Here is a 20,380-nt window from a genome sequence, read left to right on the forward strand (position 1 = left end):
GCAAAAGAGGTATAATATGGGGGCATTTTCAGGACTTGGAATTGTCCTGAATGACACTGCAACAACAGATATAGGCCATTATATATCCTGCCATAACCTACAGAATTGAGTGGGACAGAGTGTAAACTACAATGTAAATTATAATCCATGCTTAGTGGCAATACTCCAAAATGCATTCATCAATTGCAATGAAGGTACCACGCTAATGAAAGTTGTTGTTAATGTCGGGAAAAGTGGGACGTGTGGGAGTGGGGCACAGGGGAATTCCTTATATATATTTTATGTAACATTTTACATAATCTAAGTTTTTTAAAAATAAATTTAAAAATTATTTTTAAAAATTTAATTTTAAATTAAAAAGAAGAGTGAGCTAAAATCAAAGACCTAACTGAACAACTAGAGAAAATAGAAAAAGAATAGCAAACTAATCCCAAAGCAAGCTAAGGAAAAATTAGAGAAAGAAATTAAATTGAGAACAAAAAAACAGAGAAAATCACCAAAACAAAGCCTGGTTCTTTGAAAAGATCAATAAAAATAACAAACACTTAGCTAGACTAACAAAGGAAAAGAGAGAAGATACAAATAAATAAAATCAGAAATAAAAGGGGGAAATTTACTACTGACCCCGCAGAAATGAGAGAGATCCTAAGAGGATGCTATGAACAACTGTACTCCAACAAACTAGACAACAGAGACAAAATGGACAAATTTCTAGAAACACATGAACAACTACATTGACCCAAGAAATGGAAGACCTCAAGAAACGAATCACAAGGAAAGAGATTGAAACAGTCATCAAAAATCTCCCCTAGCGTTTTCGGGACGTGGAGTTGTCCTGGATAGTGCTTCACGGACAATTACGGGACATTATAGATCCCCCCAGGGCCCACTGGATGGAACGTGAGAGAGTCTGGGCTATGATGTGGACCATTGACTATGGGGTGCAGTGATGCTCAGAGATGAACTTACCAGGTGCAATGGATGTGTCATGATGATGGGAGAGAGTGTTGCTGTGGGGGGAGTGGGGGGCGGGGGCGGTGGGGTTGAATGGGACCTCATATTTTTCATAATGTAATTAAAAAAATAAATAAATAAATAAATAATAAAAAAAAAATCTCCCCTAAAACAAAAAGCCCAGGAGCAGATGGCTTCACAGGTAAATTTTACCAATCATACAGAGATGAACTTTATTTTTTTAAGATTTCTTTCCTCTCCTCTCCCCACCCCCAGTTGTCTGCTCTCTGTGTCCATTTGATGTGTGTTCTTCTGTGACCGCTTCTATCCTTATCAGCGGCACTGGGAATCTGTGTTTCTTTTTGTTGCATTATTTGTTGTGTCAGCTCTCCGTGTGTGCGGTACCATTCTTGGGCAGGCTGCACTTTCTTTCTCACTGGTGGCTCTCCTCCTGGGGCACACTCCTTGCATGGGGGCTCCCCTACGCGGGGGACACCCCTGCGTAGCACGGCCCTCTTTGCGCGCATCAGCACTGCACACGGGCCAGCTCCACATGGGTCAAGGAGGCCCGGGGTCTGAACCACAGACCTCCCATGTGGTAGGCGGATGCCCTATCCATTGGGCCAAGTCTGCTTCCCTCGAAGATGAATACAGATCTTGCTCAAGCTCTCCAAAAAACTGAATAAGAATGAATGCAACCAAGCTCATTCTATGAAGCCAACATCACCCTAACATTTTACCAGATAAAGATACTACAAAAAATAAAATCAGAGACCAATTTCTCTAATGAATACGGATGCAAGAATCCCCAACAAAATACTTACAAACTGAATCCAAAAGCACATTAAAAGAATTACATACCATAATCAAGTGGATTTTATCCCAGGTATGCAAGGGTGGTTCAACACAAGAAAATCAATTAGTGTAATAAACCACATTAATGAACTGAAGAAAAATAGCAAAATCTTCTTGATTGATGCAAAGGCATTTGACAAAATACAGCACTCTTTCTTGATAAAAGCACTCCAAAAAATACGAACAGAAGGAAGCTTTCAACATGGTAAAGTGCATACATGAAAAACCCACAGCTATCATTTTACTCAATGATGAAAGGTTAAAAGCTTTCAAGAACAAGACAAGGATGCCCAATGTCACCACTGTTTCAATACTGTGCTACGAGTTCTAGCTAGAGTAATTAGGCAGGAAAAAGAAGTTAAAGATACCCAAACAGGAAGGGAAGAAATAAAACTATCACTATTTGCTGATGATATGAGCTTACATCTAGAAAACCTTGAAAAAATCTACAACAAAGCTACTAGAACTAATAGACTAATAGACAGCAAAGTGTCAGGGTAAAAGATTATTTCCCCCCATGGACTTTACTTATTTTTTAATTATCTTTTTAAAAAGTTAATAGATCAAACAAAATGTTACCATTAAAAAACATGAGGTTCCCATATACACCACTCCCCACTCCCCCTCCCCAATTTTTTTAATTGTATTTTTTTTGAAGATACATAGAGGATAAAAGATTAATATGCAAAAATCAGTAGTATTTCTTCATACTACAGCTGAGAAATCTGAGGAGGAAGTCAGAAAAAAAGTCCATTAATAATAGCAACTAAAAGAATCAAATAAATAGGAACAAACTTAACCAAAGACATAAAGAATCTGTATTGAGATAAGTACAAAGCATTGCTAAAAGAAACCAATGAATTAAATAAATGGGAAAAACATTCCATGTTCATGGGTTGGAAGACAAAATATCATTAAGATGTCAATTCTACCCAAACTGATTTATAGAATCAATGCAATCCCAATAAAATTTCCAATATCCTTCTTTGTAGAACTAGAAAGGCCAATTATCAAATCTAGAAAGGTCCCCCAAATAGACAAAAATATCTTAAAAAAGAACAAAGTTGGAAGGCTCTCACTACTCGACTTTAAATCCTATTACTTGGCTACAGTGGTGAAAATAGCACGGTACTGGCAGAAAGGTACACATACTGATCAGCGGAACCAAATTGAGACCTCAGAAATATCCCCTCACGTCTACAGTCAAGTGATTTTTGACAAGGTTGTCAAGGCCATCTAGCTGGTCCAGAACAGTCTGTTCAATAAATGGTGCTGGGAGAACTAAATGTCCATATACAAAAGGAAGAAGACCCCTATCTCACACCTTATACAATATTAACTCAAAATGGATCAAGGACATAAATACAAAATCTACAACCATAAAAGTCCCAGAAGAAAATGTAGGGAGTCATCTTCAAGATCTTGTAGTAGGCATTACTCTCTTAAACTTTACAGCCAAAAAGCATGAGCAGTGAAACACAAAATTGATAAATGGAACCCTCTCAATATCAAATACTTTTGTTCTTCAAAAGACACTGTCAAGAAAGTAAAAAGGCAGCCTACTCAAATGGAGAATATTTGGAAACCACATATCTAAAAAGGGTTTTATATCCATGTTATATAATGAGATCGCACAAGTCAACAATAAAAAAACAAGCAACCCAATTAAAAAATGGGCAAAAGACCCGAAGAGACATTTTTCCAAAGAGAACATACAAATGAAAAAACATTCAACATCACTAGTTACTAGGGAAATGCAGATGAAAACTACAATGAGATACCATTTCACACTGTATAGAATGGCCACAAGTAATAAAACAGAAAACCACAAGTGCTGGAGAGGATGTAGAAAATTAAGAACAGTCCTTCACTGTTGGTGGGAATGTAGAACAGTGCAGACTCTGCAGAAGACAGTTTGGTGCACCTCAAGAAGAAGAATATAGTACTGCATGATTCAGCAATCCTGTTACTAGGAAGATATTCAGAAGAACTTAAAGAAAGGACACAAAACTGACATTTGCACACCAATGTTCATAGCAGCATTATTCACAATTATCCATCAACTGATGAATAGATAAAAAATACGGTATGTAGATATAATGGAATACTGTTCAGCTGTTAAGAAGAAATGAAATTGGGATGCATATGAAAACATGGATGAACCCAGAGGATATTGAATGTAAACTGTGCAAAAGACTGAAATAGACATTTCTCCAACAAGGAAATACAAATGACAAAAAAGTACATGAAAAAATCTTCAATATCACTAGTTATTAGGGAAATGCATATCAAAACTACAATGAGATGCCATCTCATACTTCGTAGAATGTAAAAAACAAAAGAAAAAGAAAAACAGTACATGCCGAAAAGGATGTGGAGAAATAGGAACACTTCTTCACTATTGGTAGGAATGGTGCAGTCTGTGGAAGACAGTTTGGCGGTTCTTCAGGAAGCTAAATATAGAACTGCTATATGATCTAGCAATCCCTCTTCTAGGAATATATCCAGAAGAACTGAAAACAGTGATACAAACAGACATTTGCACAATAATGTTCATGGTGGCATTATTCACAATTGCCAAAAAATGGAAACCTAAATGTCCATCAACTGATGAATGCATAAACAAAAAGTGGTATATACATACAATGGAACACTATTTAGTGGTGAGAAGAAATGGAATCAGGATGTATATGACAACAAAGATAAACCTTGAGGACATTATGTTGAGTGAAATAAGCCAGACACAAAAGGACAAATATTGTATGGTCTCACAAATACGAACTAAATAAAATGAGTAAACTCATGGAGACAAACTCTACAGTATAGTTATTAGGTTAAGAATGGGAGCTGATACTTAATGTATGCAGAATTTTTAATAAGGTTTATTGTACAAGTGTGGAAATGAACGGAGCTAATGGTAACAAATTACAGTGAGTATAACTAACACGACTGATTTATAAGCATGATTGTGGTTGTAAAGGGTAATCTGTGGATGTAAATGTCAACTGAAAGGAAACTAGAGAATAATCTAGAGACTATCACATACTGATCTCAGTGGTAGATGAAGACTGTGGTTAACAGTGTAAAGATAAGAATGTTCTTCTTTTACAAAATTTTAATAATATGGTAATACATGGGGAAAATTACAACTAAATAAAGTGGATGATTAAAAAAAAAAGGATACTGTCTTCTCTGCTTCTGTCCTGCGTGCTTTCCATTCCAGGCAGGGCTGCGGCAACACGTCGGAAGAGCTGTGGAAAAGAGAGAAATGTGGTTATTGGAAAGAAAAACATAGCAAATGCACAAGTAAAGGCGGATGACCCACTACACAATGAGTTAAAGGATATGGCTTCTGGGTTACTCCTTATTTAGACTTTACCTACATGAAAGGATATTAAAATGTCTATTCATTCTGTAAATGAATATTATATGAAAAGCAGTATGGTAAATATAAAGAGGTACAAAGACATGAACAAACAGCTATAAAATAAACAGAAAAAATATTAGGTGCATTGTGAAAATAAAGTATTACAGGAACTCAGAGTAAAGGCTTGGCCCAGTGGTTAGGGCATCCGTCTACCACATGGCATCCGTCTACCACATGGGAGGTCCACGGTTCAAACCCCGGGCCTCCTTGACCCGTGTGGAGCTGGCCCATGCGCAGTGCTGATGCGCGCAAGGAGTGCCCTGCCACGCAGAGGTGTCCCCCGCGTAGGGGAGCCCCACGCGCAAGGAGTGCGCCCCGTAAGGAGAGCTGCCCAGCGCGAAGGAGAGCGCAGCCTGCCCAGGAATGGCGCCGTCCACACTTCCCGTGCCGCTGACAACAACAGAAGCGGACAAAAGAAACAAGACGCAGCAAATGGACATGAGAACAGACAACTGGGGGGGGGGGGGGATTAAATAAATAAATCAATCTTAAAAAAAAAAAAAGGCAGATCATTCATTTAGTAAAACTGTATACCTATCTTTCACATGCTTTTAGGTTCGCAAGTCACTGCATTGACAGTGAAGGTCAGTATAGTCAAAATTACCCTTGATATCCGCAAAACCGTCTTTCCAAAATGAGGGAGAGTTTAAGATATTCTCAGATAAACAAAAGCTGAGAGTTCATCATCACTAGTCCAGCCCTCCAAGAGATGCTATAGAGAGTGCTTCAGGTTGAAAGGAAGGGACAACAGACAACAGACTGAAACTTCATGAAGAAATAAATATCTCCAGTGAGGGTAATGACATGGGTAAATATAACGGCCAGAAGTACTGTATTTTTTGTTTGTAACTTCATTTTTAACTTCCTATAGGATCTAAAGGCAAATGCATAAAATGTAATGATAAATCAGTGGTTTGGGATTCAATGTATAAACAACAAAATTGTGAGAACTACATAGGTGGGAAGACAGAGGAGTAGAGGAACCGTTTGTGTATATCGTTGGTTAAAATTAGGTATCAAAGCAAATGAGATTGTTATAGATTTAGTATTCTATATTGAGGTCTCATGGTAACTACAAAGAAAAATATCAAAGAACATGTAATTACACAGAGACAGATATTAGAGTACAAGTTTCCAGGGGCAAGGGGGTATAGGGATTAGTAAAGGCCACACATATGGGTTTGAAATTCTTCTATGAATCACCAAAAGAAAAAAGATTATATTCTTGAACTAATCCATTCCTGGTGATATGGGGCCCATATATCTTAGATTTATTTATTTCCCCCCTCCCTGCCATTGTTTTTACATGCTGTCTGCTCTCCGTGTCCATTTGTTGTACACTCTCTGTGTCTGCTCTATTTTTTTTTTCTTTAGGAGGCACTGACTGAATCTGGGACCTCCCATGTGGGAGAGAGGTGCTCAATCACTTGAGCCACTTCTACTCCTTGCTTTGTTCTATCTCTCATTGTGTTTCCTGTCTCCTTATTGTGTCATCTTGGTGCATCAGCTTGCCGCACCAGCCTGTCGTGTCAGCCCACTGTCTTGCTCACTTTTCTAGGACGCTAGGAGGCACCAGAAACCAAACCTGGGACCTCCCATGTGGAAGGTGGGCGCCCAAAAGCTTAAGCCACATCTACTTCCTGATATGGGGCCATTTTAATTGGACTACATCAGAGAGGCATGACTCAGGTTAGGTCTCCACCCTTTTGCTGTGTCTGATATAAATGGAGATGCCAAGAGACAGATACAGAGGAAGGAAGACACGATTTTGACCCTGCCATGTGAGAAAGGATCTAAGGATCGCTAGCAGCCAAAGCTTAAGCAAGAAGCCCCCAAGAGGCTGGGTCCATGAAGCAGCACAAGGCTGAAGAGAAAAGCCATATGCCTGAGAGCCCAGAGCTGAACTTAGGAAGAAAGTGGAGCAGCCAAAACTGAGAGGAGGCCCAGAAAGAGACAAGCCCTATGCCTGGCTGAGCTCTGATAGACAGCAGATTCTGGAGGTCAAGGCATAGATTGCCTGTCAATTTCACCACATGACAGGACACCAGGATCACCAGTAGCTGGACTTCGGTAAGAAAGCTTCTCTGATGATGCTTTTACTTGGACATTTCATGGCCTCAGAACTATAAGCTTTTACCCTAAATAAAATCCCCATTATAAAAGCCAATCCATTTCTGGTACTTAGCATCAGCAGCCCTGTGGCAAACTAAGATATGGATGTAGAGTTCCTGTTTGGGGAAATGGGAAAGTTTTAGTAATGAAAGGTGGTGAGGGTACCGCAATATTGTAATGTGACTAATTCTATTGAATGGTTTGCTTGGGAGTAGCTGAGATGAAAGGGAGGGAAGGCAGGAGGAAGGGCAACTTAAGAGACAATGACCGTTAGATCCAATAATGCATCCTGGGTGAGATCTACAAGGGAGGAGAAAGGCTCAAAGGGACATTACTGGGACATATGAAAAAACTGGTATATAGACTGTAAGCTTTATTATCAATGTTACATTTCTTGAACTTGATTACTACACTTAAGGTGGTCATGTAAGTGAATATCCTTGTTCTTAAGAAATGTACATGGCAGGGAAGCAGATAGGGCTCAAAAGATAGAGATTCCACCTACCACATAGGAGGTCCAGGGTTCGAAACCCAGGGCCTCCTGGCCTGTGTGACGAGCTGGCCCACGTGGAGTGCTCCAACAAGGAGTGCCACCCTGCACAGGGGTGACCCTGTGCAAGAAATGGCCCCTGTGCTAGGAGTACAGCCCTGAGCAGGAGAACAGACCACCCAGGAGTGGTGCCGCTGCCCACATGGAGAGCTGACACAATAAAAAAGAGACACAGAGAAGAGACAATATGTGATGCAGCGACCTAGGGAGCTGAGGCGGAGCAAGAGAATGACTGCCTCTCTCCCAATCCGGAAGGTCCCAGGATGGGTTTCCGGAGCCGCCTAATGAGAATACAACAGACACAGAAAAACACACAGTGAATGGACACAGAGAGCAGACAAGGGGGGTGGGGGGAGGCAGGGAGAAATAAGAAAAAAAAAAAACTATCAGCTACCTCTCCCTTAAAAAAAAAATACAAGAAAATCATGCAATTAATTTAAAAAAGAAAGAAATGTGTATGGCAGAATTACGTGTTCAAAAAGCATGCTATAGCTCTTGCCATAAGCGGCTCAAGGTAGTCTCTGAAAATGGTTCACTGTTTACTTGACCCAGAAAACCCCACAAAATCATGCAAATCATGAGGTTCAAATCTTCATGTTCACTTTAAGAACACCTGAGACACTGCCCAAGCCATCAAGGGTATGCAAATTCAAAAAGCCACCAAGTATCAGAAAAATGTCACTTTACAGAAGTAATGTGTGCCATTTCGTTGTTACAATGGTGGTGCTGGTAGGTGTGTCCAGGTCAAACAGTAAGGCTGGACACAGTGCTGGTGACCCAAAAAGTGCTCAATTTTTGTTGTATATGCTTAAACATGCAGAAAGTAAACATACTGAAAGTAAACATACTGAACTGAAGATGTAGATTCTCTGGTCATTTAGTTCATCTAGGTGAGCAAAGCCCCTTAAAGGTACTTTAAGGGCTCATGTTTGGACTAACCCATACATGAGCACCCCCTGCCACATCAAGATATTCCTTATTGAAAAAGAACAAACTATTCTTAAGCCAGAAGAAGCTGATGAAGATAAAGATATCCCAGAAAAAAAACGAAGAAACAAAAACTTATGGTTTGAGAATAAACTTAGCATGAAATGCATATGAAAGTTAAAAAAAAAAAAGCATGATGTATACAACCTTCACTTAAGTGTTCAGAAAATGGATTGATAGAGACACAGGTGGATAAGTAGAATGATATGGCAAATGTGGTAAAATGTTAAAATTGATGGATCTGGGTATCTGGGGGGGGGGGGAGGTTCTGTATGGGGTATGTTGGAGTTTTCTGAATGGGGTATGAGCCCTTTAAGTATGGCAGTACCTTTAAATTCAGGAACAGTTAAGCAGACCAAGTTGGCCAGAGCACAGAATCTGTATAAAATTTAGGCTGACAGGCTGAGGCCAGACTATGAAACACCTGAAAAAATATGGACACTACATCCTGAAAACAAAGGTAGCCATTAAAATATTTTGAGCAGGGGAGTTGCATAATGAAAGCCGAACAACTGATCAGTCTCTTCTGTACATAGCTGTCAGTTTAGAAAGGAAAAGAGGGAAGCAGATTTAGCCCAACAGATAGGGCGTCCGCCTACCATATGGGAGGTCCGCGGTTCAAACCCAGGGCCTCCTGACCCGTGTAATGAGGTGGCCCACGCGCAGTGCTGAAGCGCTCAAGGAGTGCTGTGCCATGCAGGGGTGCCCACCATGTAGGGGAGCCCCAAGCACAAGACGTGCGCCCCATAAGGAGAGCCACCCAGCACAAAAAAAGTGCAGCCTGCCCAGGAATGGCACCGCAAACATGGAGAGCTGATGCAGCAAGATGATGCAACAAAATGAGACAGATTCCGGGTGCCGCTGACAAGAATACAAGCGGACACAGAAGAACAAATAGTGAATGGACACAGAGAGCAGACAACTGGGGGAGAAGGGCGGCGCGGGGAAGGGAAGAGAAATTTTTTAAAAACTCCAAAAAAAAAAAAAAAAAAAAAAAAGGGAAAAGACCAGAGAAGGGAGACATCAGCTGTAATTACTTAGGCTTGAGAAAATAAAAACTGTAAGATCACAGAGATGATGGGGTAAATGGAAAGGAAGGGCTGAGTCTAGAACACATTATAAAGGGACAATATATAGAAACTTGCAACTGTGTATGGTCACTTATTTTTTTCTCTTTGATGTTGCTGGCTGCAGGGAAACCACAAGAGTAATTGAATCCAGCCACCGTCAAGCTCCAGGCAAACTTTATGCTGGGATTCTAGTCCTGCTCCCAAGCAAATGACTGTAGTTAGTAAATAACAGGCATTTGTCCACTTTAACATGTACATGTGACTGACTGATCACCCTGCTCTGAGTTCCCTAAATATAAAAGTTTTATGTTCTTTTTGTGATATATTTGGGCAATAAACCATTCTACTTTGTGGTTTAGCAAGTAATAAATTTATCTTACTAAGCACACAACAAATTATTTTTTTTCCTATTTGAAAGAAAACTGAAGCGGACTTGGCCCAGTGGTTAGGGAGTCCGCCTACCACATGGGAGGTCCGCGGTTCAAACCCCGGGCCCGGGCCTCCTCGACCTGTGTGGAGGTGGCTTACGTGCAGTGCTGATGCGTGCAAGGAGTGCCGTGCCACGCAGGGGTGTCCCCCACGTAGGGGAGCCCCACGCGCAAGGAGTGGGCCCCGTAAGGAGAGCCGCCCAGCGCGAAAGAAAGTGTAGCCTGCCCAGGAATGGTGCCGCACACACGGAGAACTGACGCAGCAAGATGACGCAACTAAAAAAAAAAAAAAAAAAAAAAAAACCAACCAAAGTATATTATTATATATTTATATATATATATTTCCCTTTCTCAAATTTGTCCCCTTTTGGGCTCTTGGCTGCTGCCACCCTGAGGAGCCATGGGCCCTGGATGGCCACCAACCACGTTATGGGAGGTTCTGGATTGTTTAGAATAAGCACTTAAGTATTGGTCAGTGAGTAAAGATATCCCAGGAGAGAATACTACTTTGCAGTAACAATGGAAAGGATCATTTCAAGGTTCTGTCTTAATAAGTAGTTCTCAAGGTGGTGTCAACATTGAAGATGTTGCTGTTGAAGACTCCAGAGAAATAAAGAACGTATTGCAGAAGGCATCAAAAAGGAAGACATTATGAGGCTTGCACAAAAAAATGGGATTTCTACCTAATATTGTGGATTCTACAGCAGAAAACATGATCAAGCTTCACAACCTTTCTCTGCAATATGATGCAACCATGGCAGAAATAGATCCAATGGTAGAAGATTCAGATGGAGCTGTGCTGTGCATGGATTTAAAGATCAATTTTTATTCAAATTCAGTCTATCATCAGAAGAGAATCTTTGACCTACGTGATGAGACCCAGGAAGCTAAAAGGGATAAAGATGCATATCAGACAGATTTCAACTACATTTGCTTAGGTAGAAATATAGGCTGTTTAGTAAATGGTGCTGGTTTGGCTATAGCTACAGTGGATATAATAAAAGTTCATGGAGAGACTCCAGTCAACTTTCTTGATGTTGGTGGTGGTATCACAGTTGAACCAGTAATAGACCCTTTAAGCTTATCTCTTCAGATAAAAAGGCACAGGATATGTCGGTAACATTTTTGGAGGAACCATGCAGTGTGGTGTTATTACACAGGGTAGAGCCATGGCAGCAAAGGATCTGAAAATTGAAATACCTATTGTGGCATGGTTATAAGGTACAGGAGTTGATGATGCTAAAGCACTAATAATGGACAGTGAACTTAAAATTCTTGCTTGAGATGACCTGAACAAAGCTGCTAAAATGGTCTCTGTGCACATGCATGTGCTATTTTGAACTCATGGACTGAAATATTTGATGCAGTTGAATCCATTCCAGTTATTCTTAATGATGCTCCGATTGTGCCATGTTTGGTCAGTGGTGGTCTCTTCAAGGTTGTAAAGCTCTCAGAAATAGTGACCTTAGCCAAACAAGGCAAGTGGATGTGAAATTTCAGTTGCCTATCTGATCTGAGGACTGAGTGGATGGCTGAAGGTGTTAAATGTGTTCCAACTGTTAAAAATTAAAATTTTTGTTTATATTGTTAAAAATTTAACAATTATAACATAATATAAATTAATGTGTTTTGTATTATTGTTCCTTTACTTTTTAGTGTGTGGAGATTGTAATTGCCATCTAGGCACACAATTTTGAAAAATATTTGTCCTGCATTTAATTCTACTGTTCAGAATGGGCTTTTTATATATAAAGACTGTGTAATGCAGTTATCTCATTTCTTCTGTTGAAGCTTTTTAAAATTTTCCTACAGACACTCACACTCACAACATGCCTCTTTATTATTATTATTATCTTCATTGATAAGAGTTCTACGAATAAAATAAGTATGACGATAAAAGCTTTATTCTTTAGTCTTAGAAATATATCTAATAACTAGCCTTGTTAGTAGACAGCAATGTATTAAAACAATGTTTTATATCAGTGTTTATCTTCAGCATCAAATACATACTAAATATATCAACCATTATTTACAAATAGAGTTTTCAAACACTTCCCAGAATATTCCTTTAAGTATTTCAATGAAGTTAGTTTTTAATTATTTAAACATCATTTTAACCACTATACAACACTGACGACTACAAGTCTTCATGATTCTGTGGTATTTTTAAGAAGCAACTGTAGGTTACTATGAAATAAAGGCATATTTACTAAGGACTTGGCAGATAAAATAAAGAATGTCAACTTAAGTTAACAAAAATCTTCCAATATGAAAAAAAAATTGTCCCCATTCCTTGGTATTTTACTTAATTTGTTAAATGATTATTCAATACAATGCTGACATTTTACCTGGATCAGTGGGATACTCATTGTGGTATATGGCAATATGGCAGTATCATCACGTATCATGGATCTACTGTTCCTTACTAAATAGTACTTATGTTGCTGTACTTTTTAATGTATCTACGTTCTACAATTTTCAGATTCTTTTCTTACTAACTTCTGGCAGTATGATACTATTAGTACGCCTACTTTAAGAACCCACCAAGCCCTTTAGTATGCTGATTTAAATTTTCTATGATCTAATAAACAAGCAACACTATTACTGACAGACCATGAAGTAAATGGCAATATACAACATATAAAACACTTTATATATATGAACTCATTTAATTTCTACAATAGCATTTTGAAATAAGCATTAGTATTTTCCTTTTACAGAAAAGGTAATAAACTCAGAGAAGGGGGAGTGGTGGGGTTGAATGGGTCCTCATATATATTTTTTTTAATGTAATATTTTTACAGAATCAATAATTAAAAAAAAAGAGAGAGAAGAGATAAAGTAAAAAAAATAAATAAATAAAAAATAAACTCAGAGAAGATGACTGACTTCTTTAAGGCATCTGGCAATCGGTAAATGGAAGACCTGGAATAAATAACTAGAGATACCCTGGCATGTGAAATCAGGATCACTGTGCTGCTTTCTCTATAGTACATGTGTTAATTTGATGAATATTCTGTAATTTTTCCTTTACCTATTTATTTCTATATCATGGAAGATGGCATATCCATAAGGTAAGCTCTACTGAAAAAGAAAATATCATGTCCAAAAGTTGGGAAATGGAAAAGACAATCCTATAAAAATAACATTCCCTCCTTTGATGCAGTTTGTGTCAGTGATTTCTACAAATGACATATTAGAAGTGAAAATTATTATAGTAGGATGGGGGGAAAACACTAAAAATTAAAAGGTGAAATATGGACAGCAATATAAGGTAGTTATTAAGAACCTGGATTTATATTCTGTGCAGGCCACTTAAGTGACAGGTCATTTTTTTTGTTCCTCAGTTTTTCTCATCTGTAAAATGGGCTGACTTGAATAGATTAATGTGAAAAGTGAAATAATTATGTAAAGTGCTTTAGGATTAACCTGTTGTTTAGAAAATTCTTAATGATTCTTACTTACTATCTAGAAATCCACATGACCTCACTGTTAATTCTGACATGAAATATTTAATAATCTACTTAACCTTGCAAGATGCATAACAAGTTTATGATAGGCTAGCTTAGTGACTAGAATTTTTTTTACACTGGAGAGGCATAGGGAAGGTTATCTACTTTCTGGGTAGAGTTTATCTAAATGGAATAAAATAGGTTTATGAATTTTGAGGCTTTTTTAAAAAAAATCAAAATAGGTTCTAATTGATGAAAAGTACCTGAAGAGGTCTTTGAGGGCAGGCATTTACTCCAGTACTGATTATTCCACTATTTAAAGTTCTCTGACCTCAAGAATATTAATCTCTCTAATCCTTAGATTCCTCCCAATAAAAAGGGGGAATACAGAGTTATAAAGTTGTTGTGAAGTTCAATGGACATAAATGATTATGCTTCTCCTTGGAATATCCCCTTGCCGCCAGGCCAAACTGCCTAGCTGACACTTAAGAGTCAATCCCCTGATAGGTCCTCAGAAAGCTTCCCTAATTCATCCCCCAATTTTCACTTCCATCTTCCTTCTAATAATTCTATATATTTTTATAGCACACTGTATTTCTTCTTTCATAGCTCTTATTAGACTGTTATTTCTTCCTTGCTATCCCAGTATCTAACATACAGTAGATACTAACAGATTTGAAAACACTTTAGGAAGCATAAAGAAAAACACAAAATAATAGGTATTAATGCCTTTTTCTGTTACCTATTTTGAGGTTTACTTGAATCTGAATTCTCATATAATTCCTTAGGTATGACTATCCACAACAACATTTAGCAGATTATCACAGATCTGAGAAAGCCTGTTCTAGCAAGTGAAAGAAAAGCTGCCAATAGCCTTGCCTATTGAATCTTCCCATCCCCCCAAAAGCAAATGGATAAAAAAATCAATTTACTTAGTTCCTTGTAGAAAAATGAAGCACGAAAGGGATTTCAAATTTATATGCATGACAAAAGGGTAACATGACAGTGAGGGAAACCTAAAATAGGCAAACCTTAATTTGATGGAAAAAAAAAAATGCCAGTGAATACCTCCAATTAAACACATTCCAAGACAACTATAAAAAGGACTTAACATTTACAAGTATATCTGGAAATACGACAATCAAGATTAACTGATAAATTCATTAGTCAGAGAAATACATACTTAAGGAAACTGATAAACCTCCATAATCTACAAAGATATAGTAAAGAGAATACATAAAAAGAGAATTGGTTAAGTGACCCCACAAGTAATGAGAATCCCCCGCTTCCTTAATTTCACCTTTGAAAGTAACTGGAAAGAAATAGTTTAGAGGAGCTTTCTGGGAATATTACACATAAAGTCTTTTCCTCTAGACCAGGGGTTCTTAAACCTTTTCTGCTCCACAGACCCCTTTGCCAATCAGGTGAAAACCACGGACCCCTTTCTCAGAATGTAGCAGCAGATAGTTTTACTACACTCAATATCAGCATGACTTTAAATTAAATTTTAGGATTATTTAAACTTACATTTTACAACTTTCCCATAATTTCAATACTTGATAACATAACACAGTTCAACATCTGTTCAAACAGTCATTTTCAGCAAACAATTTAAAATTCCGAGTTTTCCCAAAGCACCATAAAACAATCTCTGTTATCCTTACCAACCTTTTTGCAGGCAGTTATTCATTGCACTCAGAACATGTTACATCAAAATAAAAATCATACTAAGTCTACACTATTTTGTGTATTATTTAATAAATATATCACACCTGCATCAAGTCCCCACAAGAATAATTTTTTCTTGAATTTTTAGTTCAAGCTCATGGACCCTGTGAAATCTTTCTACTGATCCCTTGGGGATCTGTGGACCCCCAGTTAGGAACCCCTGCTCTAGCCAATGTTTCTCAAAGTGAATCAGAATTATACGGGAAGTTTAAAAGCAAAATATCAGATACTGGGACCTCACACCCAAAGAGGTTTGGGGTGGGCCTGGGACCTTAGGGTTTTGATTCCCCCCCGCCCCCCCCCTTAAACTGGGCTAAGAAAACTCTTTACAACAGTAAAATTCTGCTTTTACAGAAGATATAAGAGTAAAACGGAAGGAAAAAAAACCCTAGGTGCTGTTTTAAGATGTTTTCCTTTAAAGGAAAATTGACTTCCTAAATGCCAATGACATATGCATACAGAGGCTTTTTCTATCTTAGGAATCACAAATAACTATGTATGGGGCCACTACAGTTGGTTATATATATTTTTAAATCCTCACACTTATATTTACTGAGAGTATTCATTTTCTGTAAGTCATAAGGTCATACTGGCACGTCTTTGTGAGGATACCTGCTAGAACATTTTCTTTTCCTGGAAAAATGAGATAAAATCCACCATGACCTTCCAAGTATATGATATTTTACTTGTAATTTCTAGGAGAAAACAGATACATTTAAATTGGAATGATAGCTACAGGAGTTAACTCTGGGGATGATGACAAGCTGAATCTTCACTCACTACAGAAACTATATATACCAGGGACTGAACCCACAACAACGTATATGGGAAGCAGGTGTTAAACCACTAAGCTACATCTGCTCCCCAAAAACTTTTTTTTTTATTTTTAAAGGTACTGGGGCCAGGGATTAAAACCAGGACCTCGTATGAAGGAAGAAAGCACTCAACCACTGAGCCACATTGGCTTTCTCCAGAAACTTTTGAGTAGACTACTATTGGCCATAATTTCAGGTATTTTAGTTTAAAGGAGTGGACCAGGAAAAGGAGATCTCAAATAAAAATGTATCACTGTTGCCACAAGTTCTTACCTTTCTTATGATGTTATTAAGTATTTTTAAAATATAAACTTTATTTTTAAACAAGTTTTAGATTACAGAAATGTTAAATTCAAAGTACAGGGGATTTCGGAGCAGAGACAGCTCAAGCAGTTTAGTGCCTGCTTCCCACATGGGAGGTCCCAGGTTCAATCTTTGGTGTCTCCTAAAAACAGAGCAAATAAGAAAACAAATGAAAAAAAAAAAACCTCAGGGAAGCCGATGTGGCTCACTGGTTGAGCGCTGGCTTCCAACATACCAGGTTCGATACTGGGCCCTGGTACCTCAAAAACAAACAAAATAAACAAAAAACAAAACAAAGCAGAGGGATTCATAAATTTTAACAAATGTACCACCTAATGAAAGATGTTGTTATTGGGGAAAAGTGTGGAAAGGGGGTGTATGGGAATCCCCTACATTTTCGAGGTAACATTTATGTAATCGAAAGCTCCTTTAAAAAAAAAAAAGCTTATTAAAAAATAAACAATTGTAACTACAAAATTTTTATTAATGTTTATCACTTTTAAAAAAAGCATATGTAGCAGTTTGATATGCTTTATGAATTCCAAAAACAAACACCGGATTATGTTTGTAAACTAGTCTGTACCTGGGCATGATTAAATTATGATTAGGGCTTTGATTGGGCCACATGGTAGGCAAGGACTCACAGATAAAACTACACAGCAGAGCAGAGGAGTTAGTTGGTGTTCTGATGTAGTAGTTTTGAGCTGGAGCCCAGGAAGTAAGCACACAGAGGAGCAGAGCAGCTGAGCCCAGTGAGAATTAAGCCCCAGGGAGAGAGACAGAGCCAGTTACCAGGTGGCCTTGTGGAGAGAGGCAAAGCGTAGGAGAACCTCATAATCTACAGCTGACCTTGTGGAGGAAAAAGAGGACCTGAGCCCAGAAAGAAGCAAAACCTGAGAGGAACACAGGAAGTCTGAACCCTGGCAGACATCGGCAGACATTTGCTCTGACATGTGGCAATAAACTCTGGTGAAGGAAGTAACTTACACTTTATGGCCTGGTAACTGTAAGCTTCTACCCCAAATAAATACCCTTTATAAAAACCAGCCGATTTCTGGTATTTTGTATCAGCAACCCTTTGGCTGACTAATACAGCATACATGGGAAAAATGCAATGAATTTAACATATAGCCTATAGTTAACAACAGTACTGTAATATTCCTGCATCAGTGCCAAAGATGTTAATAATGGGAGGGGGGTATGGAAAAAATAAGCCAAATGCACACTATGAACCACAGTTAGTGATAATAATGTGATGATATAACAAATGTTCTGTAACAAATGCTCCACAGTGGTGTGATGGGTTGGTCAAAAGGTGTTGTGTGGGAATTCTACACATGTGCATAATTGTTTTGTAAATTCATAACTTCTGTAATAAAAATATATTTTGAAAAATAGCATACACCTTAAACATTCAGTGGCCACTACTTGGAATATACAAAGACTCATATTCATGCTTTGTTCTGCTAAATGAGTTGAGACGATTTAGACTGGAAGCTCCAAGATGGCAGAGGTAGTGGAGCTACGTTTCTCATTTTTGTAATCTTTTATATGCCTGTACTGTATAGTGCTCTGCAATGAATTATCAAAATGGAGTATTTGGTTGGGCCTGCTATATTAGAAGTTAAGAAAAGGAATTATGGTAGCCCTTCAGCATTTGCTAGATTTTAATATTTTTGGTTGTGGCAAGGTAATATGAAGTGATAAAATTTTTTTCCCTTTCTGTGAAAAGTAAAAAATAAGTATAGGGGATTCCCCTTTCTGTGAAAAGAAAAAAAGTAAGTATAGGGGATTCCCATATAACCTCCCTCCTCCCTCCCACATTTTTCCAATTAATATAACATCTTGCATTAGTGTGGTATGTTTGTTAGAACTGATGAATCAATATTGAAGCATTGCTACTAGCCAAGGTCTATAGTTTACATTATGGTTTACACTTTGCACTGAACAGTTTTACAGGTTTTGACAAAATGCATAGTGGCCTGTATCCACCACTACAAAATCATGCAGAACAATTCCAATGGTCTAAAAATGCCTTATGGTTGAAAACCAGCAAGACGGCGGCAGAGTAAGGAGCTCCTAGAGTGAGCTCCTGTTACAGAGAAGTTAGTAAACACCCAGAGTTCTCTGGAGCTAGCTGAAGCACCTGTCTGGGGACACCAGGAGGCCAGAAGAGCATCCTGCAACATCCTTGAAAGAATGGGAGAAGTCTGCCCATCTGCAGAGAAGACTCGTAAGCAGAGTGCCCCACGCCACGGAGGCCGGTGCCCATTCTCCACTGGAGGCACAAGCCATGTCGGGAGCTGTTTTGCCACTAGAATTGAAAGCTCCACTTCCCAAAAACGGGGGAGGAAGAAACAGATGGGCACCAATTTCAGCTATTGATGAATAAATTCAGCAGGCTAAAATATAATCCTGAGAATAGCTAAATTTTGAGACTGTCCAAGTGAGAAAGAGACTGAAAACTGCCAACTTAACTGCACCTGGCACGAGGGGAAGCGGGACGGACGCTAAATCACAGTTCTGTTAGGAACCAGCTTCTTTCCATACTGGTCAGATTGTACTTCTAGCAAGCCCCAGTGCCACCTCCAGCAGGAAGGAAGTGGTGGGGACCTGCGCCAGTCGCTCCAGGAAATTACCAGTCAAGTTGTGGAGGCCAGTGATTATCCTACTCTGGTGGCATGAGCCACCCCAGGTGCTACTCTGTGACTGGAATAAGAAGCTCCATTTCCCAAAAACAGGGGCAGACAAGACAGTTGGCTTCAGATTTCAGCTACTGATAGGTAGATGTGGATGGCTAAGATACAGTCCTGGGAACAGATGGGGTGTTGAATCAGCCCAAGTCAGAAAGAGGCTGGTGGCCGCCATTTTGACTCTGCCCCCACCCTGAGGGGAAGCCAGGCTGAACAAAAATCACAGTGAGGGTAGGAACTGGTTTCTTTCACCCATATTGGCCTGCATCCCGCCTAGGCTTCAGCCCCGCCTCTGGCGGGGAGGAGCCTGAGGAACCCTGCACCAGTCTATCCAGGTAACTGCAGGTAACTCTGGCTGGCACAGACTGAATAATCGGAAGTCTACCGGGACAACTGTGGTCATCTTAGACCCATAATGCATAGATTGCTGCCCACACCTGCAGCTCCATTTCTGCCCCAGGCAGGGGAGAAAGGGGCATGAAGCTTCATTAGTCTCTCTCGGCAGGTCTAGGCCTGCATGACTTGGATTCCTCCACAGAGCTGTGGTTTTGGCCCTACTCTTGGCAAAGGAGAAAGTTGGAAGACGCTTCATTGCTCCCTGGCACAATGATGGTAGTTTGAGCCTCCACAGCTTACAGCACCAACTACATGCTTGGCTCCTACTGTACAACCAGAAAGGGAGAAAAGGCAGGAAGCCCTAAAGAGAAGAACTGCACCCATAATAAATAGTAATCTAGATGCCAAGACACCAACCAAAAATCACAATCCACACCAAGAAACAGGAAGCTATGGCCCAGTTGAAGGAACAAGATAAGCCTCCACATGACATAAAGGGGTTGAGACAACTAATCACAGATGTTCAAACAAATTTCCTTAATAAATTCAATGAAATGGCTAAAGAGATTAAGGATAATAAGATGACACTGGATGAGCACAAAGAAGAATTTGAAAGCATGCACAGAAAAATAGCAGATCTTATGGGAATGAAAGGTGCAATAAATGAAAT

General features: G+C 39.1%; 1 protein-coding gene and 1 pseudogene across 4 annotated transcripts in view; one reads left to right on the forward strand and one right to left on the reverse strand.

The window, feature by feature from the left end:
* Window positions 1-20,380, reverse strand: part of RAB6A (RAB6A, member RAS oncogene family) — an 89,131-nt gene that overhangs the window by 6,203 nt on the left and 62,548 nt on the right. For 2 of the 4 annotated variants that reach the window (XM_012523439.3, XM_004453887.5), the window contains exon 7: window positions 4,994-5,060. In XM_012523439.3, the coding sequence (XP_012378893.1) occupies window positions 4,994-5,060 (67 nt within the window). Of the gene's footprint in view, window positions 1-4,993; window positions 5,061-14,976; window positions 16,824-20,380 lie in introns of those variants that run through there. The other 2 variants (XM_071218260.1, XM_071218261.1) reach the window with 1 other exon arrangement.
* On the forward strand, window positions 8,616-11,723 carry LOC139439756 (succinate--CoA ligase [ADP-forming] subunit beta, mitochondrial pseudogene; annotated as a pseudogene).

This window comes from Dasypus novemcinctus, chromosome 10 (genome assembly GCF_030445035.2).
Source record: "Dasypus novemcinctus isolate mDasNov1 chromosome 10, mDasNov1.1.hap2, whole genome shotgun sequence".
In the NCBI taxonomy this organism is placed as follows: domain Eukaryota; kingdom Metazoa; phylum Chordata; class Mammalia; order Cingulata; family Dasypodidae; genus Dasypus; species Dasypus novemcinctus.